The sequence below is a fragment of the Heterodontus francisci genome, chromosome 13 (genome assembly GCF_036365525.1).
Source record: "Heterodontus francisci isolate sHetFra1 chromosome 13, sHetFra1.hap1, whole genome shotgun sequence".
Taxonomy (NCBI): Eukaryota; Metazoa; Chordata; class Chondrichthyes; order Heterodontiformes; family Heterodontidae; genus Heterodontus; species Heterodontus francisci.
In genome coordinates this window covers 44,996,187-45,021,129 of record NC_090383.1, presented here as the reverse complement: position 1 = coordinate 45,021,129, position 24,943 = coordinate 44,996,187, and the positions used below count along the sequence as shown (strand labels likewise).

The 24,943-nt window shown below is 47.0% G+C and overlaps 1 protein-coding gene across 13 annotated transcripts in view; it reads right to left on the bottom strand.

Moving 5' to 3' along the window:
- Nucleotides 1-24,943, bottom strand: part of sytl3 (synaptotagmin-like 3) — a 242,705-nt gene that overhangs the window by 77,062 nt on the left and 140,700 nt on the right. For all 13 annotated transcript variants that reach the window (XM_068044758.1, XM_068044752.1, XM_068044754.1 and 10 more), the window contains 2 exons: nt 15,985-16,036; nt 6,354-6,402 (listed from right to left, as the gene is read on the bottom strand). In XM_068044758.1, the coding sequence (XP_067900859.1) occupies nt 6,354-6,402; nt 15,985-16,036 (101 nt within the window). The remainder of the gene's footprint in view (nt 1-6,353; nt 6,403-15,984; nt 16,037-24,943) is intronic.

Genomic DNA, 24,943 nt, shown 5'->3' with positions numbered 1-24,943 from the left:
CTCACAAAGTCCACTCAATTTAGCACTTTTTTTTTCTATGAAACAGAACAACATAAACACATGTGGTGTGAAATTCAATTACGCAGCGCTGCTTCTAGCTAAGTAGACATACCTTCATGTAGAAGCGCAGGAGGTGCTGCTGGCTGCTGGCCAACGGTTGCTTTTCACGCAGGCCACACATTATCATGCAACTGGAGTTGTGCACAAAGGTGCATCCCCTGCATGCGCTTGAAGAGGTTGAAAGGGTGAGGTCATGACATCACAGACATCAATGGGCTGATGCAATGCACCAATAGTAAAATAAGTATTAGCAAGTAAGATGGGCTCTGTTTGGGGCTATTTAAAGGGCCACTGAGCAATTTTCAGTTGCAGCAATACCAACATAAACTGGGGAGGGCGTATATTTCCAAGATAAACTGTGTTGTGGGTGGGGGGTGGGGGAGAAGGACAACATTAACTAGGGGAGGTGATTGTGGGCGCAAAATTCAATTGCCCCGACTTTTGAACTTCGGTGACGGTAATTCTACTGAACCAGGATTGGATTAATGCTTCGAAGCCATGAGTTCAAATCCCACCACGGCAGCTGGAGGAATTTAAATTCAATTAATAAATCTGGAATAAAATGCTAGTCTCATTCATAATGATCATGAAACTACTGGAATCTGGTACACTAATGTCTTTCGGGGTGGAAATCTGCCATCCTTACCAAATCTGGCTTACGTGTGACTCCAGATTCACAACAAAGTGGTTGACTCTTAAATGCCCACTGAAATGGCCTAGCAAGCCAGTCAGTTGTATCAAACCACTACAGAAAGCATTGTGGGTGTGCCTGCACCACATAGACTGTAGCAGTTCAAGAAGGCGGTTCACCACCACCTTCGCAAGGACAATTAGGGATTGGCAATAAATGCTGGCCTCGCCAGCAATGCTCACATCCCAGGAACAAATAATAAAAAAAGGCCGCAGTTCACGACATGCCCATGCTCGTTGCAACCGGAGAGGATAAGACGTAAAATTGATCTACCCACCTCATTTCCATGACTGTAGTCTTGAAAGGGGCAACCCCTGTGCAGCCCTGGTCTCTATTTCTGTGCAGACATTCTCTGCACACTCCAGGTTGCTGAGTAGAGTTTGGTATAAAGCACACATTCCAGGCAGCCTTCCCTATTTAAAGGCACAGTACCTATTACAGAAAAGTTGCAATAATGCACGGCAGGCTACTGGATAATTCCTTTTGGCCACTGACAGAGATGCCATGTCACAGAAAGGGAAGGACAGGGCTCCCAGATGTAGTGATACTGCCCTGGGCTCACTCTGCCAAGAGGGTGAAGCCAGGAAGAAATCAATGCTTGTGGTGGGGGACAAGTAGCCTCCAAACTGACCTCTAAGAAGGGCATGGGAATAGGTGGTCAGGGTAGTGAATGCCCAGAGTATGGTACCACAGACCTGACAGCAGTGCCAAAAGAAGTTTAATGACCTCACTTGGGCAGTCAAGGTGAGTGAATGCGTCAGAACATCACACCTCTCACACTGCTCAATGCACCACACCCCCATGACTCACCCAGCACCACACCCTGAAATTCAGGACACATGACATCCATACACTACACTTCACCCACACACACATTCGAAGCATCCCAGCCACACACACTGCTCACTGCTTTCACATACCTTCTGTAATTCATCTATGGCAGGCATCACCCATTCACAGTGACACACAATGACATTCTGCCCACTTTCTTGCAGGACAGGGTGGCATACAATAGGTGGCAAAACCAGAGGCCCAAAGAAGGAATAGAGCGAATACATCCCTTCAGTGTCCTGGAGGAGATGGTCCTTCAGATCATGGGCAGCAGTGCTATGGAACCAGTGGCATCCAGTGCAGCGGAGACCATCCTGGATAAAGATAAGTTGCTGCCTTATGCACTTTCTCCACTGACTCCTAACCTTCATCTTGAAAGGTACCATGAAATGGAAACTGCAGCTGGATTGACTGTGGATTTCCAGATTTCCACCCGAACCCCCTTCCCTTACTTCTACTGTCCCCATATGCTTTTGTGTTTTCAGAGTGCCAAGAACTGCCGACTGATCAGCTGCAAGAGAAGGGCAAGAGGCGAAAGAGAGCTTTGAAGAAGATGCACTGTCACTCGACCTAAACTCGCATCCACCGGCTCATATAGTGGTGCAGCACATATCTTAGAGGTCAGTTTGGAATCAGAATCTGCACATGGTAAGTCATCGCACCAGGACTGGGAGATAGATCAGTTCATGTGCAACCTCCCTGGAGGGCGAGGTCACACACCAATTCGACAGCAGGGGACTCAGGTGAGGACTTGAATGGGGCAGACTACAGCAGAATGCTGCTGAACATACACACATAGATGCTTGGTGCATTGGCTGGCCTGCCAGAGAGACTCCAGTCACTGGCTTGGAGCATGGAGGAGTCCAACGACACTGTGGCACAGGGAATTGCACAGAGCTTGGAGCTCATACTTTTCACCATGATGTGGTGGGCACCTTTGTGGCAGAAGTGCCAGTCTGACCCATGATGGAATGACTGTTGGCCGCTGTCTCAGCTCCCACTGCCTCACAAGCAAGTCCTGCCGATGTATCAGTGCTGCAGTGGGAGACTGAGGTCATGAGATCCCTGGCTGCTGGCATCCAGTCACACATGGCTGCCATCATGGAAGCGGATTTCAGTGCTCGACAGGGCATTCAGGCTCTCACAGCAGTCCAGCAATATGTGTTCCAGCAGATGACGAGGATTGCAGAGGTGCTGCCCCGTGGAAGTGAGAGTAGAACCATGGAGCATGAACTTGCTGTCCTCCCTCAGGATGACAGCATTCATGCTCCCATGACTGCCACTCTACCAGTCATAGAGTCATAGTTATATAGCACAGAAACACACCCTTCGGCCCACCGTGTCCATGCCGGCCATCAAGCCTATCTATTCTAATCTCATTTTCCAGCACTTGGCCCATAGCCTTATTTGCTATGGCATTTCAAATGCTCATCTAAACACTTCTTAAATGTTGTGAGGGTTCCTGCCTCTACCACCTATTCAGGTAGTGTGTCCCAGATTCCAACCACCCTCTGGGTGAAAAGATTTTTCCTCAAATCCTCTATAAACCTCCTGCCCCTTACCTTAAAAGTATGCCCCCTTGCTGGTGTCTCTCAGCCAGCCAACTCAGACTGCTGCCACCTATTCCAAGGTGATGCAGTCTGAAGCTGGGCCCTCAAGGTCCAGAGCTACTCAACAGCATTCACCAAGGGTGGACCAGTGGTTAGCACCACAGCCTCACAGCTCCAGTGACCCGGGTTCAATTCTGGGTACTGCCTGTGCGGAGTTTGCAAATTCTCCCTGTGACCGCGTGGGTTTTTGCCGGGTGCTCCGGTTTCCTTCCACAGCCAAAGACTTGCAGGTTGATAGGTAAATTGGCTATTATAAATTGCCCCTAGTATAGGTAGGTGGTAGGGGAATGGAGGGGATGTGGTAGGAATATGGGATTAATGTAGGATTAGTATAAATGGGTGGTTGATGGTCGGCACTGACTCGGTGGGCCTGTTTTCAGTGCTGTATCTCTAAATTTAAAAAAAAATAAAAATAAATAATAAAAAAAGGCCATCTGCAATCTTCACAGAGAAAGCCAGCAGTCTTTCACCAGCTGCAGCCACTATGGTACTGTGTAGGAGCACTAGGCCAGGCAAGGGCATGCACAAGACAGACACTAATGGAATGCACAAGGATGATTAGTTCTCTTTTTTTATATTATTGATGTCTTGCTGGATAAAGTTGTTGTGTGAAGGTAGTTGTTGTTGGTCTTTATTGAGTGATGTAGGACAAGAGGACTTTGTCATGGGGAATCTGAAATGTATGTATTGTAAGAGGATGGTGGGTCCATGTTGAAAGTTCTTTTCAACTAAAGCGAACCCTCACTATGCGGGCCCTATCACTCCATCCAGTTGCAGTTGGTGCATGTAGTCTCCTCCCTTCCTCCTCCTCTCCCCACGCCGACGTGGCCTCTGAATCCCAGGCGTTAGTGGCTGGGCCATCATAATTGCAAGGCTGTGGAGGACTTAGCACAGTACCACAAACATGGTGCCCCTCTCAGTCACGTATTGCGGAGATTTCCCCAAGCAATCAAAGCATCAAAGTCTCTGACCTATGGCTTGCTTCATTGTATTACATGTGGATCCATGACTCTCATTGAAGGCCCTCTGACCCCGTCTGGTGGGATGGCGGAAGAGGGTTGTGAGCCAGGTGTCTGTGAACAGCCATCTTGTTGTCTGTCTTGGAGGCTCGAAAACGGTCAATGTTGCTGACCATCGAAGGATGAAAGCATAGTGGCTGCTGCCAGGAGAGCGGTCGTTCTCCAAGATTAATTTCTTGGTGTGGTCACACATCAACTGCTCATTGACTGAGTGGTAGCCCTTACGGTTGTGGTATAGCTCCCCGTTAACATGGGGCAGGCCACAGAGCCACAAGTGTGCAGTAAATGGTGCCCTGCACTGTTGGCATTGCAACTATTGCTGCCATACATATACAAGGCTATATAATTCATTCAGCTTTTCTATGGTCAGCACAAGCCTTCAAACCCCTCCAGCAGCTTAGCACAATGTTTGCACCAACTTTGCCTGAGCACAATTGAGTCAAATGCACCTCAGCTGCAGCTTGCTGATTGGCACTTTAAATAGCAATAGAACAGGGCCCTCTTGCTTGCGAACACTTGTTTCAGGAGTGAGTAAAGTAAGGCGTTCCCTGCACATATGCTGGCCAATTTTACTATCTGTGCATTGTATCAGCCCACCATCCACTTGCCCTTTCAACCACTTCAAGTGCAACAGGTAACACAGGCGTCTATGGACTCCACCCAAGTCGCATGATGCGGTCACAGACATCTACCATGGAGGTATGTCTGCATAGCGGCACTAGAAGTAGCAGGGGGCAGAACACCAGCATGAATGGGGGAAGAGGTAAAAAGCCAACATGAATTTGGGGAGAGGATAAAATACCAACATAAACTGGGGAGGAGGTAGGTTATCAGCATGCACTGGGGAGGGGGTAATTACTAATATAAACTGGGGAGGGGGTAGATTACCAGCATGCACTGGGGAGGGGGTAGATTACCAGCGTGCACTGGGGAGGGGGTAGATTACCAGCGTGCACTGGGGAGGGAGTAGATTACCAGCGTGCACTGGGGAGGGAGTAGATTACCAGCATAAACTGGGGAGGCGGTAGATTACCAGCATAAATGGGGAGGGGGTAGATGATCAGCATGCATTTGGGAGGGAGGAGATTACCAACATAAAGTGGGCAGGTGGTAGGTTACCAGCATGCAGCAGGGAGGGGGTAAATTACCAGAATAAATGGGGGAGGGGGTAGATTACCAGCATAAACTGAGGAGGGGGGAGGTTACTAGAATAAACTGGGGAGGGGGGAGATTACCAGAATAAACTGGGGAGGGAGGAGATTACCAACATGCACTAGGGAGGGAGTAGATTACCAGCATAAACTGGTGAGGGGGTAGATTACTAGCATGCACTAGGGAGAGAGTAGATTACAAGCATATACTGGGGAGGGCGTAGATTACCAGCATAAACTGGGGAGGGGGTAGATTACCAGCATAAACTGGGGAGGGGGTAGATTACCAGCATGCACTGGGGAGGAGGTAGATTACCAGCATGCACTGGGGAAAGGGTAGATTACTAGAATAAACTGGGGAGGGAGTAGATTACCAACATAACTGGGGAGTGGGTTGATTACCTGCATAAACTGGGGAAGGGGCAGATTACCAGCAGAAACTGGGCAGGGGTAGATTACCAGAATAAACTGGGGAGGGAGTAGATTACCAAAGTTAGCTGGGGAGGGGGTAGATTACCAGCATACACTAGGCAGGGAATAGATTACAAGCATACACAGGGTAGGGGGTAGATTACCATCATAAACTGGAGAAGTGGGTAGAATAGTGGCATTAACTGGCATATAAGGAAGAGTAGCAGCTGGAACTGGGGAAAGAGGAAGGGTACCAGCATGATCTGGGGTGTAGTAAGAGTATCAGCATGAACAGGCAGGAATGTTCCCTATAAACTGCATGACCACATACCCGAAAGTGTCCGCACAGGCTGCACACAAGTGTTTAAATTAGCACATGTGCGTGACCACACAAAAAATTTAAAAGGGCTGCATTCTCCAGGAAAAAATTAGAGTACTTTGGTCTCACAGTCAGATTAAATGGGGAACAGATAGGAAGAAGGAAAGACAATGCAAGCGGACAGAGTAAGGAGGAATGGTTTTGTCTAACTTGGGTTTCCAGTTGATCAATAATAAATCTGCCAATATGGCTTTACATTACCAACAGATATTCTGCAGGTGGAGGAGTAGGAGGTACAATGGCGATATTACTGAAAGAGAAAACATATTCAGCGTTTCAGTACTCTGTAGCCAATAGCATCTTATGATTCACATCCATCAGTTACTCATTCCTGATAACGTACATTGTCGGGAGGTTTGGGGCCAACCCTGACATTCACATACATGCTACAAGTAAATTTTTAGTGCATTTCAAAGTGATTTGCACTAAATTACATCAGTTGCCAGCAAATATTAGAAATTCTTGGTTCAAAGCTTAGCAAATCAATTAGAGGCTTTGCCAAATTGGAGGATTTTTTAAAAACAAATAGACTGTTAGCTTCCAATATAGCATGGGGAGAGCAGGGGCAGAGAGAGCGGGGGAAGACAGAAAGAGAGAGCAGTGAGCAGAGAGAGAGGGGGGCATAGAAAGAACGGGGCAGAGAGAGCGGGGTGAGACAGAGAGAGCGGGGAGAGGCAGAGGGAGAGGGGGCGCAGAGAGGGGGCGCAGAGAGAGAGGGGGCGCAGAGAGAGAGAGGGCGCAGAGAGAGAGAGGGGGCGCAGAGAGAGAGGGGGCGCAGAGAGAGAGAGGGGGCGCAGAGAGAGAGAGGGGGCGCAGAGAGAGAGAGGGGTCGGAGAGAGAGAGAGGGGGCGCAGAGACAGGAGGGGCGCAGAGAGAGGGGGGGGCGCAGAGAGAGGTGGGGGCGCAGAGAGAGGGGGTGCGCAGAGAGAGGGGGTGTGCAGAGAGAGGGGGGCGCAAGGAGAGGGGGGCGCAAGGAGAGGGGGGGTGCAGAGAGAGGGGGGCGCAGAGAGAGGGGGGCGCAGAGAGAGGGGGGGCGCAGAGAGAGGGGGCCGCAGAGAGAGGGGGGGCGCAGAGAGGGGGGCGCAGAGAGGGGGGGCGCAGAGAGGGGGGGGCGCAGAGAGGGGGGGCGCAGAGAGGGGGGGGGGCGCAGAGAGGGGGGGCGCAGAGAGGGGGGGGCGCAGAGAGGGGGGGGCGCAGAGAGGGGGGGCGCAGAGAGAGGGGGCGCAGAGAGAGGGGGGGCGCAGAGAGAGGGGGGGCGCAGAGAGAGGGGGGGCGCAGAGAGAGGGGGGGCGCAGAGAGGGGGTGGCGTAGAGAGAGGGGTGGTGCAGAGAGAGGGGTGGCACAGAGAGAGGGGTGGCACAGAGAGAGGGGTGGCGCAGAGAGAGGGGTGGCGCAGAGAGAGGGGTGGCACAGAGAGAGGGGTGGCACAGAGAGAGGGGTGGCACAGAGAGAGGGGGTGGCGCAGAGAGAGGGGGTGGCGCAGAGAGAGGGGGGCGCAGAAAGAGGGGGAAGAGAGAGAGGGGGCAGAGAGAGGGGGCAGAGAGAGAGGGCAGAGAGAGAGGGGGCAGAGATATGTGAACTACGGAACTCAACTGGTTCTGACTGGACACAACAAGACATCCACAACTGGGGAGGTTAAACAAGCTGCTCATCATTAATCCCTACTGGCCAGCAAAAATACAGTATTAACAGAGCTCACTTTGGTACACGGATTCCTATATTCTAACACATCCAACAACAACATGCATTTATATAATGCCTTTAATGTAGTAAAACATCCCAAAGCACTTCACAAGAGAGTTATCAGACAAAATTTGACTCCAAGCTACATAAGGAGAAACTGGGCAGATAAGCAAAGGCTTGGACAAAGAAAGAGGTAGGTTTTAAGCAATATCTTAAAGGAGAAAAGAGAGGTACAGCTGCAGAGAGGTTTAGGGAGGGAATTCCAGAGCTTAGAGTCACAACAGCTGAGGTAAAGCTGCCAATGATGGAACAATTAAAACTGAGGATGCTCAAGAGGCCAGAATTGGAGGAGCGCAGATATCTTGGAGGTTTGTGGGATTGAGATGAGAGATAGGGAGAGTTGAAACCCTGGAGGGATCTGAAGACAAGAATGAGAATTTTAAAATCGAGGCATTGCTTATCCAAAAGCCAATGTAGATCAGGAAGCACAGGTGTGATGGGTGAATGGGACTTGGTTTGGACAAGTTAACAAATGGGCAGCAGAATTTTGGACGAGCTTAATATATGGTGGGTGGAAGATGAGAGACCAGCTAGGAGTGTGTTGCAATAGTCAAGTCCAGAGGTAACAAAGGCTTGGTAGAGGATTTCAGCAGCAGATGAGCTGAGGCAGGGATGAAGTTAGGTAAAGTTATGGAGGTGGAAGTAGGCAGCCTTAGCAATAGTGCAAATATGTGGTCTGAAGCTCATCTTGGGGCAAATGCAACATCAAGGTTGGGAACAGATTGATTAAGTCTCAGATAGTTGGAGGGAGAGGGATGGATGTTGGTGGATAGGGAATAGAGTTGGTGACCGAAGAGTCATAGAGTCATTTATGCACAGAAGGAGGCCATTCAACTGAAAACAATGGTTTCAGTCTTCCCAATATTGAATTGGAGGAAATTTCTGTTTATCCAGTACTGTATGTCAACAAGCAGTCTGACAATTTAGAGACGGTGGAGGGGTTGAGAGAGGTGGTGTTGAGGTAGAGTTGAGTATTGTCAGCATTCATGTGGAACCTGATGCATTTTCAGATCATGTAATGTAGATGAGAAAAGGAGGAACTCAAGGATTCCTCGGGGGACATCGGAGGTATCAGTGTGGGAATCGGGAAATAAGCCATTGAATGTGATTCTCTGGCTATGACTGGAAAGTTAAGAATAGAACCAGGCGAGTGCAGTCACACCCAGCTGGATGACAGAGGAGAGGCATTGAAGGAAGATGGTGTGTCAACTCTGTCAAAGGCTGCAGACAGGTTGTGAAAGAGAAGGATAGTCACAGTTACATAAGATGTCTTGTGTAACTTTAATAAGAGCGGTTTCAGTACAGTGGCAGGGTGGAAACCTGATTGAAGGGATTCAAACATCAAGGGTGGAATTTTATGCCGGTGGCGGGGGTCTCAACGCCAGGGTAAACCGATGCTGAGATCCCCAATCACCTCTTCTACGGAAGACCCGCTGAATTCAGTGCCAATTAGACATTTAACTTTACAGTGGTGGGCCTTCCATAGGACTTAGGACTCCGTCACCGGAAGTCCCACCCTTGCAGAGCTGCCAACCAATTAGATGCCAGCGGCTGCTGCACCACCATGGAGGCCAGACACCAAGGAGCGGCACTGGAACCAGGCTTAAGGTAGGTCAGGGTGGGAGGGGTCTCATGGGGTGGGTGGTCATGGGGGAGGGGGAGGGAGGACAGCAGGGGCAGAGGTGTGGCCTCAGCAGGCGCCCCCCCCACTCCCCACCTCCCAATGCTGGGTACCTCATTCAGGTACTAAGTGCCTTTGAACAGAGGAGACCCCTCCCCCCCACCCCCCAAAAGCCAGTACGCAGCCTGCATGGTTTCTCATGCCATGCTTCGCATGTGGCGACATGGTGCCCGCCACTCGGGTAATTGCAGCTGCGGTGGGAAGAGGACCTTAATTAGGGATTAATTACCCAGTTAAGGGCCTCATTTGGCGGCGAGGTGGGAAGACCGTTCTCAGGCCTTCCCACCAAATAAGTTTCGGCGGAGGCAGGATGGTGGCGGGGTACCCCCCACCCCCGCCATCATCCGACCCTTTTTTACGCTCTCCCCGCCTCCAAACCCGCAACAGGGGAAGAGCATAAAATTCCACCCCAAGTTCCTGGAGAAATGGGCATGGATTTGGGAAGTGACAGTACTTTTAAGTACGTCGGAGAGGAAAGGGAGGTTGTAGTTGGGGTGGTAGTTTACAAGGACAGATGGGTCAAGGGTTTTTTCTTTCAGGAGAGGGGTGTTGTCAGCAGATTTGAAGGGGAGGAGAGCAGTATCTGAGGAGAAAGAATCGTTAACAATATCAGCTAACATGAGGGCCAAGAAGGGCCACTCCTCCTTCAAAACCACCAGAGCTAAAGCAGTTACAATCAATTGAAATCATAGCATATTTACATTCAAGATAGTGCTCTATCACGTAAGAAAGGGAGTTGCTCTGTTATAAATATCCTGTGCTCGTAGTTTTATGTTTAAATATAAGGGGTTGCAGTGGGGGTGGGGGGGAATTGCACATAGACAGTGACCAGAATTTGTTGCACCATCTTCAACAAACAGCAGGGGATACTGAATTCCAGATGCTTAGACAAACAGCTGGAGACGTATTCCAGTGTTTACAATTCACTGATGAGGGAGACCAATAGCCCATTTAAACTCATCCACCCAGAAAGGGCCACAGTTTTCCATCACAGTATCCTGATTCTTAAATGAACCCAGTGTATCTTTTTACATCCACGACTCTACTCAGATTTCCATTCTACTCTGTGAAAGACTTCCTGTCACAACGCTTTCACTAGCAAGAACCAGAACTCTTTCATAGGCCCCCCAATAGTCAGAGGGAAGTGGAGGAGCATATATGTAGGGAAATCACAGATAGGTGTAGGAATTATAGGGTTGCAATAGTAGGTGATTTTAACTTCCCAAATATTGACTGGGACTGCCTTAGTGCTAAGGGATCATAGTCATAGTCATAGTCATAGAGATACAGCACTGAAACAGGCCCTACGGCCCACCGAGTCCGTGCCGGCCAACAACCACCCATTTATACTAATCCTACATTAATCCCATATTCCCTACCACGTCCCCACCATTCTCCTACCACCTACCTACACCAGGGGCAATTTACAATGGCCAATTTACCTTTCTTCCCCATCAGATGGGGAAGAATTTGTTAAGTGTGTCCAGGATAGTTTTCTGAAGCAGTATGTTGATGCCCCTACTAGAGAAGGGGCTACACTCGACCTCCTCTTAGGAAATGAGGATGAGCAGGTGGTTGATGTGTCAGTGGGGGAGCACTTTGGAACCAGTGACCATAACTCTATTAGCTTCAAGATAGTTATGGAAAAGCATAGGACTGGTCCTCAGGTTGAAGTCCTAAATTGGGGGAAGGCTAATTTCGATGGCATCAGAAAGGAACTCTCAAAAGTTGAATGGGAGAGGCTGTTTACAGGAAAGGGACGTCTGGCCAGTGGGAGGCTTTTAAAAGTGAGATAGGAAGAGTTAAGGGCCGGCATATTCCTGTTAGATGGAAGGGCAAGGCTGGCAAGTTTAGGGAACCTTGGTTAACGAGGGATATTGAGGGTCTGGTCAGGACAAAGAAGGAGGCATATGTCAGATATAGGCAGCTGGGATCAAGCGAGTCCCTCGAGGAGTATAGGGGATGTAGGACTACACTTAAGAAGGAAATTAGAAGGGCAAAAAGGGACCATGAGATTTCCCTGGCAGATAAGATAAAGGAGAATCCTAAAATATTCTATAAGTATATTAAGAGTAAAAGGGTAGCTAGGGAGAGAGTAGATCCCCTTAAGGATCAGTGTGGTAATCTATGTGTGGAGCCACGGGAAATTGGTGAGGTCTTAAATGAATACTTCTCGTCTGTATTTACCATGGAGAAGGTCATGGAATCTGGTGAGTTCAAGGGAGGGAACAGCGATATCCTGGAGCATATCAACATTACAAAGGAGGAGGTGTTGGAGGCTTGAAGCACATTAAGGTGGATAAATCCCCTGGGCCTGACCAGGTGTATCCTAGGATGCTATGAGAAGCAAGGGAGGAGATTGCTGGGGCACTGGCAGAGATTTTTGTATCATCGTTAGCTACGGGTGAGGTACCGGAAGACTAGAGGATAGTTAATGTTGTGCCTTTATTTAAGAAGGGCAGCAGGGATAAGCCAGGGAACTACAGGCCGGTGAGCCTTACATCAGTGGTGGGAAAGTTATTGGAAGGGATTCTGAGAGACAGGATTTATATGCATTTGGAAAGGCATGGTCTGATTAGGGATAGTCAGCATGGCTTTGTACGTGGGAAATCATGTCTCACAAATTTGATTGAGTTTTTCGAGGAGGTGACCAAGAGGATTGACGAGGGCAGGGCGATGGACGTTGTCTACATGAACTTTAGCAAGGCCTTTGTCAAGGTCCCGCATGGTAGGCTGGTCCAGAGGTTTGAACACATGGGATCCAGGGTGAGCTAGCAAATTAGATACAAAATTGAAATAAAAGCAAAATACTGCGGATGCTGGAAATCTGAAACAAAAACAAGAAATGCTGGATTCACTCAGCATTTCTTGTTTTTGTTTTAGATACAAAATTGGCTTGGTGATAGGAGGCAGAGGGTGGTAGTGGAGGGTTGTTTTTCAGATTGGAGGCCGGTGACCAGTGGTGTGCCGCACGGATCGGTGCTGGGCCCTCTGTTGTTTGTCATATATATTAATGACCTAGATGTGAATGTAGGGGGCATGATTAGTAAGTTTGCAGAGGACACCAAAATTGGTGGTATAGTGGACAGTGAAGAAGGTTGTCTAAGGTTACAACAGGATAGAGATCAACTGGGAAAGTGGGCAAGGGATTGGCAAATAGAATTTAACGTAGACAAGTGTGAAGTGATGCATTTTGGCAAGTTAAACCAGGGCAGGACATATACAGTGAATGGCAGGGCCCTGGGGAGTGTTCTTGAGCAGAGAGACCTTGGGGTGCGAGTACATAGTTCCCTGAAAGTGGCAACACAGGTAGACAGGGTGGTGAAGAAGGCCTATGGCATGCTTGCCTTCATCGGCCGAGGCACTAAGTACAAGAGTTGGGACGTCATGTTACAGTTGTACATAACGTTGGTTAGGCTGCATTTGGAGTACTGTGTGCAGTTCTGGTCACCGCACTACAGGAAAGATGTGATTAAGCTAGAGAGGGTGCAGAAAAGATTCACAAGGATTCACAAGATTCACCTGGTTTGGAGGGTTTGAGTTATAAAGAGAGATTGGATAGGCTGGGTCTGTTTTCCCTGGAGCGAAGGAGGCTGAGAGGGGACATGATAGAGGTAAATAAAATTATGAGAGGCATAGATAGGGTAGATAGCCAGAGTCTGTTTCTCATGGTAGGGGGACTAAAACTAGAGGGCATAGATTTAAGGTGAGAGGGAGGAGGTTTAAAGAGGATCAAAGGGGTAAATTTTTCACACAAAGAATAGCGGGTATCTGGAATGAGCTGCCTGAGGGGGTGGTGGAGGCAGGAACAGTAGCAACATTTAAGAGGCATCTGGACAGGTACTTGAATGAGCAAGGCAAAGAGGGATATGGAATTAATGCAGGCAGGTGGGATTAGTATAGATAGGCATTATGGTCGGCGTGGACGCGGTGGGCCGAAGGGCCTGTTTCTGTGCTGTACGACTCTATGACTCTATAATTATATTAGACTGTAGTGGTGTTCCAGATTCAACTTTTCTATGTCATTTACTGTTTTAAATATCGCTACGTGCTTCCTTCTCAATCACTTGTATGTAGCACAAAGTCCAGCTTGATGGAGTACTGCTTCGACAGAGTACTTAACTCAGGGAATTTGGGGAGTGAGGGAATTCGGCGCTGTGAGGGAAGAGGTGCTGGTCCGGTATTTTGCAAAACAAGGAGCAATCCATGAGGGAGCAGGAAACAGCAAGACCTGAGAGCTGAAGTCTAGAGGCATTAATTAGGTGAGCAGGTAGGTGATTAGTTGGTGAGTTTTAAGGTTTGTTCCCTCTCTAAACTAGGGCAGTAGGTTAATCTAGGACTGGCAAAATACAAGTACTGTATTAATTACTTATAACTACAAATAATCATTAAATAAATACTATAAATTAAATAAATAAAATAAGGCTAGTCTAAGATATGTCAAATCAGGATGTGTGTCTGGTCTGAGACTGTCCCAAGCAAACACATCTGCAGGAGATGTCTCCATCTTGAATCTTTGCAGTTCAGAGTCATTGAGCTGGAGCGTCAGTTGGAGAGAGTCCGAGACACAAGAGAGGGGGAGGAATTTCTGGACAGTTTTATCAAGAATACAGTCACACCCCAGAGGAAAACACAGGTTCAGGAAAGGAACGGTGTGACTGTTCGGGAGCCAGGCAGCAGGGATTTAGGAGAGGTTGTGAAGGAGGTCCCACAGACACTGGCCCTGTCCGAAAGGTATGATGCACTTGTTACCTGTGAGGACAACGAGAAAGACTGCAGGGAGGACAGGCACAATGCCGACCAAGGCACTGTGCCTCAGAAAATTGGCCAATGTGGAGAAGAACAGAATAGAAATGTGGTGGTATTAAGGGTCTCTATAACTAGGAGGATAGATAGCAGTTAAGAACGAGAATCCCAAAGGGTGTGTTGCCTACCTGGTGCAAGGTAAGGGATATCTCATTGCAGCTGGAAAGGAACTTGGAAAGGGAGAGGGTAAAATCCTGTTGTCGTGATCCATGTTGGAACAGACAACATAGGTAGGAAAAGGGAGGAGGTCCGCTGTAAGAGTATCAGGAGTTAGGCTCTAAATTAAAAAGCAGGACGCCAAGGGAAATATTCTCTGGCTTACTGCCTAAGCCATGTGCAAATTGGCATAGAAGCAGACAGATCAGGACAATTAATACATGGCTAAAGAACTGGTATGGTAAAGAGGGGTTCCTTTACATGGGACACTGGCACCAGGAATGAGTTGCCCCAATGGCTCAGGCTCCACCTGTGTCCTAGTGGGTAAATAGGGAGGTTGTAAGGGCTTTAAACAAACAACATGGGGAGTGGTGGGGTGGGTATACATATCAGGAAAGGATGCACAGGCTGAGTCTCTTTTCTCTTGAAAGAAGGCTGAGGGGCCTTTAAAATTAGAAGTCTTTAAAATTATGGAAGAATTTGAGAGTGGATGGAGAGAGAATACTTCCACTTGTGGGGAAGAGCACAACTAGAGGCCATCAATATGAGATAGTCACCAAGAAATCCAGTAGGGAATTCAGAAAAAACTTCTTTATCCAAAAGAGTGGTGAGAATGGAGTGGTTGAAGCAAATAGTATAGATACATTTAAGGCAAAGCTAGACAAGCATATGAGGGAGAAGGGAATAGAGGGTTACGATGATAGATTTAGATGAGGAAAGATGGGAGGAGACTTGAGTGGGGCATAAACGTCATCATGAACTGGTTGAGCCAAATGGCCTGTTTCTATGCCATATGCCACATCCTATGTACTTCCTTTCAAGGATGAATACCCTAAGGTTTTGCAATCTTTCCTTATAACTCAATCTTTGACATGGGAGGAAGGAAGAGGCTGTGTCAGTATCCAGCCTCCTTGATGCACTGTTTCCAGGGCTTGAATGTCTCCCATAATGTCTCAGTAGCAAAACTGGATAATGTACTCAAAATGAGATCTGTACATTTAGATGTAACTTGTACTCTACTGTTTGGGTCATGCATTTTAACAATCAATTTGTTTTGTTAATAGCTGATGGGCACATGCACAACAAATTCATCCCAAGACTCTTTCAACATCACCCTTCACCAATTCAAGGCATAGACTACATAGGGATGAAATTGGTCAAGGCTAGCAGCGCAAAATGGAATGACAGCCAATCAGCTGTCAGCTTTCCCTGAAAAAGAAAATTGGCCATGGTGTAAAATGGCTGATCATTTTCTATCAGCACATTTTGTGCTACTGGCCTTGACCAGTTCACCATTATATGTCAAACATGGTTTCCTCACTACACTAAGTTTAGAAATGCACTACATGATCTGAACCCACTTGTAGTTGTCATTATACACACATCCTCACAGCTAGAGACAAGAAGTATTTAAATGTCATCTCTCTGCATCACATAATACCTTACCTCAGTGTTCGAAAAGTTTGCAAGAGCTTCTCACTTATTGTTTCATGTTTACCTGTACAACAAAAAAAACAGGAAAATAAAAATACCACACAATTAAAGGCATGACCTTTATTGAAGATGGTTCAGAGATGAATGAAAATTTGTGATTGTCTTTTATTGACTTTAAATACAAAAATGGGAGGAAATATTTCAACAGTTATCTTTAGATAGGTAGTTCCCTATAAGAAATGGAAAAGAAGGACTTGCATTTATATCTAACCTTTCACAACCTCAGGATGGCCCAAGTGCTTTATAGCCAATTAAGTATTTGAAGAGTACTCACTGTTAAAATGTGGCACAGCATCATCCCACAAACAGCAATGTGATAATAACCAGGCAATTTGTTTTAATGATTGACAGTACTGTGCTGTACTGTTCTATGTTCTATGTTCTATAAGTGGATGGACCAAGTAGTGGTAATCCATTGGTAATGTCGCCTAAAAGTTTCCATGCACTATGACATATTGAGCTCTAATGCATGCAGTTTGCTCAGAGGTTAGAACATAAGAAATAGGAGCAGGAGTAGGCCATTCAGACCCTCAAGCCTGCCCCGGCATTCAATAAGATCATGACTGATCTGTCCCAGGCCTCAACTCCTCTTTTGGGCCTGCTCCACATAACCCTTGACTCCCCGAGATTCCCCCACCAGTGGAAACATTCTCAACATCTACCCTGTCAAACCCCCTTAGAATCTTATATATTTCAATGACATCACCTCTCATTCTTCTAAACTTCAATGAATAAAGGTCTAACCTGTTTAGCCGTTCTTGATAAGACAACCCCTTCATCCCCGGAATCAGCCTAGTGAACTTTTTCTGAACTGCCTCCAATGCTAGTATATCCTTCCTTAAATACGGGGACCAAAACTGTACGCAGTACTCCAGGTGCGGCCGCACCAACATCCTGTACAGTTGTAACAAGACTTCCCTATTCTTAAACTCTAACCCCTAGCAATAAAGGCCAAAATTCCATTTGCCTTCCTAATTACTTACTGCACCTGCATGCTAACTTTTTGTACATGTACAAGAACACCCAGATCCCTCTGTACTGCAGTATTTTGTAGTCTTTCTCCATCTAAATAATAATCTGCCTTTTTATTCTTCCTACCAAAGTGGATTACCTCACACTTTCCCACATTGAACACCATCTGCCAATTTTTTTCCCACTCACTTAACCTATCTATATCCCTTTGAAGATACTTTGTGTCGTCATCACAACATGCCTTCTCACCTATTTTTGTATGGTCAGCAAATTTGGATACACTACACTCTGTCCCTTCCTCCAAGTCATTAATATAGATAGTAAATAGTTGAGGCCCTAGGACTGATCCTTGTGGCACCCCACTAGTTAGGTCTTTCCAACCTGAAAAAGACCCATTGATGCCAACTCTCTGCCTTCTGTGTCTTAGCCAATCCTCAATCCACATCAACGCATTACCCCCAATACCCTGAGCTCCTACTTTGTGCAATAACCTTTTATGTGGCACCTTATTGAACGCCTTCCAAATACACTACATCTACCGGTTCCCCTTTATCCACTCTGCTTGTTATATCCTCAAAGAACTCTAACAAATTTGTCAAATATGATTTCTCTTTCATAAAACCATGTTGGCTCTGTTTGATTGCATTATGTTTTTCTAAATGTCCTGCTATTTCTTCCTTAATAATGGACTCTAGCATTTTCCCAATGACAGATGTTAAGCTAACTGGTCTATAGTTTCCTGCTTTCTGTCTCCCTCCTTTCTTGAACAGAGACGTCACATTAGCAGTTTTCCAATCTGCTGGTACCCTACCAGAATCCAGTGAGTTTTGGTATATTATTACCAATGCCTCCACTATCTCTGCAGCCACTTCTTTTAAAATCCTTGGATGCAGGCCATCAGGTTCTGGCGACTTGTCTGCCTTTAGTCCCATCAGTTTGTCCAGCACCTTTCCCTTCAAGATAGAGATTGTTACAGGTTTCTCCCTCCCATTTACACCTTGCTCATCTATTATTGTTGGGATGTTTATAGTGTCCTCCACCGTGAAGACCGATGCAAAATATTGGTTTAAATTATCTGCCATTTCCCAGTTCCCTGTTATTAATACCCCAGTCTCATCCTCTAAGGGTCCCACACTTACTTTAGCTACTCTCTTCCTTTTTATATATCCGTAGAAGCTCTTACTGTTTGCTTTTATATTTCTTGCCAATTTACTATCATAATCAATTTTCTCCCTCTTTATTAGCTTTTTAGTCATCTGCTGCTGGATTCTAAAAATTTCCCAATCCTCTGGCTTACCACTAGCTTTCGCCGCTTTGTACGCCTTTGTTTTTGATTTGATACTCTACTTAACTTCCTTTGTTATCCACGGGTGGTACATCGTTCTCTTCGAGTCCTTCCTTCTGACCGGAATAAATGTTTGCTGTGTGTCATGAAATATCTGCTTAATAGTCTGCCACTGCTCATCTACCGACTTCCCCTGTAGTCTATTTTCCCAACCCGCTTTAGACAACTCTTTCTTCATACCTCTGTAATTGCCCTTGTTTAAGTTGAAGACACTGATTTGAGACCTGAGTTGCTCACCCTCAAACTGAATTTGAAATTCTACCATGTTATGATCGCTTCCCCCTAGAGGATCCTTAACTACGAGATCTCTTATTAATCCTATCTCATTAGAAACATAGAAAATAGGAGCAGGAGTAGGCCATTCAGCCCTATCATGCCTGCTCCGCCATTCATTATGATCATGGCTGATCATCCAACTCAGTAACCTGTTCCCGCCTTCGCCCCATACCCGTTGATCCCTTTAAACCTATTTATTTTTATTTTATTTTTTTATTTAGAGATACAGCACTGAAACAGGCCCTTCGGCCCACCAAGTCTGTGCCGACCAACATCCACCCATTTATACTAACCCATATTCCCTATCACCTCCCTACACTAGGGGCAATTTACAACGGCCAATTTACCCATCACCTGCAAATCTTTTGGATGTGGGAGGAAACCGGATCACCCGGCAAAAACCCACGCAGACACAGGGAGAACTTGCAAACTCCGCACAGGCAGTACCCAGAATCGAACCCGAGTCCCTGGAGCTGTGAGGCTGCGGTGCTAACCACTGCGCCACTGTGCCGCCCATATATCTAACTCCTTCTTGAAAACATACAATGTTTTGGCCTCAACTGCTTTCTGTGGTAGCGATTTCCACAGGTTCACCACTCTCTGGGTGAAGAAATTTCTCCTCATCTCAGTCCTGAATAGTTTACCCCGTATCCTTAGATTATGACCCCTGGTTCTGGACTCCCCCACCATCGGAAACATCCTTCCTGCATCTACCCTGTCAAGTACTGTTAGAATTTTATAGGTTTCTATGAGAACCCCCTCACTCTTCTAAACTCCAGCAAATATAATCCTAACCGACTCAATCGCTCCTCATACATCAGTCCCACCATCCCAGGAAACAGTCTGGTAAACCTTCACTGCACTCCCTGTATAGCAATAACATCCTTCCTCAGATAAGGAGACCAAAACTGCACACAATATTCCAGGTGCAGCCTCACCAAGGCCCTGTATAATTGCAGCAAGACATCCCTGCTCCTGTACTCGAATCCTCTTGCTATGAAGGCCAACATACTATTTGTCTTTTTTAACCGCCTGTTGGACCTGCATGCTTACCTTCAGCGACTGATGTATGAGAACACCCAGGGCTCGTTGCATATTCCCCTCTCTGTGTTCCCCTTGTCCTCATTTTCCACCCCACCAGCCTCCACATCCAAAGGATCATACTCTGCCAGTTCCGCCACCTCCAGCATGATGCCACTACCAAAGGCATCTTCCCCTCCCGTCAGCATTCCGAAGGGATCATTCTCTCCGTGACACCCTCGTCCACTCCTCCATTACCCCCAACACCTCGTCCCCTTCCCATGGCACCTTCCCATGTAATCGCAGGAGGTGTAATACCTGCAATTTTACCTCCTCTCTACTTACTATTCAAGGCCCCAAATACCCCTTTCAGGTGAAGCAGCAATTTACTTCTATTTCTTTCAATTTAGTATACTGTATTCGCTGCTCACAATGTGGTCTCCTCTACATTGGGGAGACCGAACGCAGATTAGTGACTGCTTTGCAGAACACCTCCGCTCAGTGCAAAAGCATGACTCCAAGCTTCCGGTTGCTTACCATTTCAAAACACCCCCTTCATGCTTACATATCTGTCCTGCGCTTGCTGCAGTGTTCCAGTGAACATCAACGCAAGCTCGAGGAACAGAATCTCATTTACGGATTAGGCACGCTACAGCCTGCCGGACTGAACATTAAGTTCAATAATTTCAGAGCACGATGGGCCCCCCTTTTTATTTTCAGTTTTTTTTCTTTTTTCCATTTATTTTATTTTATTTCAGTTTGTTTCATCATTCATTTTTCTTACCATGTGCCTGCCCACTGTTTTTTTCATGTTTGTGCTTTGGGCCAGGGTTATTCATTTTTCGATCCATTAACACCCTCTCTGCACTAACTAACTCTGCTTTGTCTTTCAACACACCATTAACATACCATTTGCCTTTGCTCAATGACCTTTGGGTCAGTTGGTCTCTGTGACTCTGTCCTATCAACACCTTGCCTTTTGTTATCTCCTGCCCCACCCCCGCTTTATTTGCTTAAAACCTATTACATTTCTAACCTTTGCCAGTTTTGATGAAGGGTCACTGACCTGAAACGTTAACTCTGCTTCTCTCTCCACAGATGCTGCCAGACCTGCTGAGTATTTCCAGCATTTCTTGTTTTTATTTCAGATTTCTAGCATCTGCAGTATTTTGCTTTTATTTTAGTCTAAATTGTAGCCTTTGGGTTGGTCAATGGCATCTTTTTGGAATGCTTCAATGGGGGTGGAAGCTATCACAAACTCCACGATCCTGTCAGCTAGCTCAGTCTCAGAAAAATCACAATCACGTCCCTTATCTCTACATCGGCTCACAAACTAGTCTATTGTCTTCTTTGGCTGCTGCTGGAACATGAACTCAAATCAGTGTATTCTGTAATTGAGCTTGACTTTCAACTGGTCTTCCACTGTGAACCATATTTTACTCAGGTCTTTTAAGTCATCCTCCACAAGACTGGATGTATTCAACCTGTGTTGGCCTTCATCCCCAGTGGCAATCTTAACTTTAATCGCTTGTCCATCTGGCTCAGAAACGACCAAGACAAGAAAACACAGTTCCGTTCTCTGTCAGAATGGTTTAAATTCAGTGAGGAGGTCCGCTGCCTTCCGGTTTAGGAATGGAAACTTAGCTAACATTTTGTCTTGAACAGTATCAGTGGGAGGAATAAAGATATAAACTTAAACAACCCTTAAGGGCCTAAGTCTTGTGGTCACTGTCTTGCCCTTTGATTGGCAGTATGGGCTTTCTTTGTAGCCAAAAAAAACCTCCCTTGCTGCTATAGAAAAAAAAACACTGCAGCGGTTAAAAAAAAGCTTCTGGCTGTTTTGAAAAAAAAAAATCACTGCCTGCAATACCACAGGCTGCCACAGCCTCATGGAGCGGTAGAGAGAGAAAGCATGACGCCAGCTCCAAGCTCGCACAGTCTCTTGAGGCCTCACCCACGAAGAGTGAATTCGACGCGAAGGAAAAAACTCGACTGTCTCCCAGACTGCGCTATCCTTAAGCCCCACCCACAATGAGCAATTTTGCCGTGAAAGGGCTCTATAAATGGCGATGGGGGCAAAAGTTAGTGATTTTTTTTTTCTTTTTAGCTCTCCTTATCTACGAAATAGTCAGTAATGGAGCTGAATTTTTTTATGGCTCTCCTGAGACCTTCAGGAGAAGAAGGAAAATGGCAATCAAGGTCTTCTGGCCTTCTCAAATGCCCAGAAGCTGCTGCGCACAGATGTTCCTGCCTCGCCATGTCACGATAGATCAACTGCCCCCCTAAACTCCCGATCCAGTGACCCATTGGCAAAAATGATTCTCCTGCCCAGCGCACACCTCTCGGAGTCAGCTTTTAATGAATTTCTTCCAGCACAAGCCATAATAGCAGCTTGATTCACGTTCCCCTAAAGTAAAGCTGTAGAATCTCGATGCCCCCTCAAATCTAAATCGGGGGACATAATCACTGACCAACGCAAACAGATGGACCGCTGGGTTGAGCACTACCTAGAACTGTACTCCAGGGAGAATGCTGTCACTGAGACTGCCCTCAATGCAGCCCAGCCTCTACCAGTCATGGATGAGCTGGACATACAGCCAACCAAATCGGAACTCAGTCATGCCATTGATTCCCTAGCCAGCGGAAAAGCCCCTGGGAAGGACAGCATTACCCCTGAAATAATCAAGAGTGCCAAGCCTGCTATACTCTCAGCACTACATGAACTGCTATGCCTGTGCTGGGACGAGGGAGCAGTACCCCAGGACATGCGCGATGCCAACATCATCACCCTCTATAAAAACAAAGGTGACCGCGGTGACTGCAACAACTACCGTGGAATCTCCCTGCTCAGCATAGTGGGGAAAGTCTTTGCTCGAGTCGCTCTGAACAGGCTCCAGAAGCTGGCCGAGCGCGTCTACCCTGAGGCACAGTGTGGCTTTCGTGCAGAGAGATCGACTATTGACATGCTGTTCTCCCTTCGTCAGATACAGGAGAAATGCCGTGAACAGCAGATGCCTCTCTACATTGCTTTCATTGATCTCACCAAAGCCTTTGACCTCGTCAGCAGACGTGGTCTCTTCAGACTACTAGAAAAGATCGGATGTCCACCAAAGCTACTAAGTATCATCACCTCATTCCATGACAATATGAAAGGCACAATTCAACATGGTGGCTCCTCATCAGAGCCCTTTCCTATCCTGAGTGGTGTGAAACAGGGCTGTGTTCTCACACCCACACTTTTTGGGATTTTCTTCTCCCTGCTGCTTTCACATGCGTTCAAATCCTCTGAAGAAGGAATTTTCCTCCACACAAGATCAGGGGGCAGGTTGTTCAACCTTGCCCGTCTAAGAGCGAAGTCCAAAGTACGGAAAGTCCTCATCAGAGAACTCCTCTTTGCTGACGATGCTGCTTTAACATCTCACACTGAAGAATGCCTGCAGAGTCTCATCGACAGGTTTGCGTCTGCCTGCAATGAATTTGGCCTAACCATCAGCCTCAAGAAAACGAACATCATGGGGCAGGATGTCAGAAATGCTCCATCCATCAATATTGGCGACCACGCTCTGGAAGTGGTTCAAGAGTTCACCTACCTAGGCTCAACTATCACCAGTAACCTGTCTCTAGATGCAGAAATCAACAAGCGCATGGGTAAGGCTTCCACTGCTATGTCCAGACTGGCCAAGAGAGTGTGGGCAAATGGCGCACTGACACGGAACACAAAAGTCCGAGTGTATCAGGCCTGTGTCCTCAGTACCTTGCTCTACGGCAGCGAGGCCTGGACAACGTATGCCAGCCAAGAGCGACGTCTCAATTCATTCCATCTTCGCTGCCTTCGGAGAATACTTGGCATCAGGTGGCAGGACTATATCTCCAACACAGAAGTCCTTGAAGCGGCCAACACCCCCAGCTTATACACACTACTGAGTCAGCGGCGCTTGAGATGGCTTGGCCATGTGAGCCGCATGGAAGATGGCAGGATCCCCAAAGACACATTGTACAGCGAGCTCGCCACTGGTATCAGACCCACCAGCCGTCCATGTCTCCGTTATAAAGACGTCTGCAAACGCGACATGAAATCGTGTGACATTGATCACAAGTCGTGGGAGTCAGAAGAAGAATCTCGATGCGATGCACAATCTCCCAACGACACTGACGTGCTGTGTGTTTGATGCCAACAATATCGCAAAGTCACATAAACAGACGTCGACACTGCCGCAAGGATCACAGATGAGCCTGATGAGCTTGCAAACCTTCAGAGCAGAGCTTCTGTAATGAAGCTTTGCAGGACCTGAAGAAACTTGAAGTACCTTCAACAACCACCAGCTGCGACCATGTTGCGTTTTGGGATTACATGGACAAGATTGGTGAATCTAAACGGTGGGTTCTTTTATTAAAAGATACTAACTTATATACAGCAATACTGGGAAGGTGATTTTCATGTCTTGTTCCTGTGGCTGCTTCCAGCAAATGCTTAGGGATTACATGGGTCTGTACATCACATCCTGTCTGGTGATGGACAGCCATTTCAGATACACCCCTTAAGGCAATACCATAACAGATTTAATTGTTAACGTTTTCCTGTGTGTGAGTTAACAGTAGCTGAAGCTATTAAGGTACCCTGGCATCAACGTATGTGGCTGGTCTGTTGATGTGTGCTCCAGCTTCATAATCCTCCTCTCCTCTATGTTCTCCTTATCGAAAGCTGAGTGATGAGCGCCTTTCTCCTTCTGAACCTGCAATCTTCTCTGCTGCGTAATGTTGTGTATGACACAGCATACCACTATCATTCTGGAAACCAATCTAGGCACCTAAAGCGCATTTTCAACATTCCGATGGCTAGCTCAATGCCACACCTGGTAGTCATGTGGCTCTTGTTTCAGCACTCCGGAACCTCATTGATGGGGTTCCTCACAGGTATCATGACCCATCCTTGCCTCCTTAAGTCTACTTTCTGGAATAAAAGGGTCTGGAATTTTAGACTGCCACAGTGTGAAGGCATCATGACAGCTCTCTGGGAACCTGCGCACAACTGCATGAACCTCTTCTTGTGGTTGCACACCAGCTGCGCATTGATGGAACACTATCCCTTACAGTTGATGAAAACTCTTGGTTGCTGTGGTGATGCTCAGATTGCCACATATGCGCAATCGATGGCACCATGTACCTGTGGGAATCACTCCAGAGAGACGAATCAGAGTAACTGTTAATTCCAGCTATTGTCATCATAGGAAGTTCACATATCTTGCAGGCCTGGCAAAGAATCCACCCCTTATGCATGTATGCAGCGAACCGCAAGAT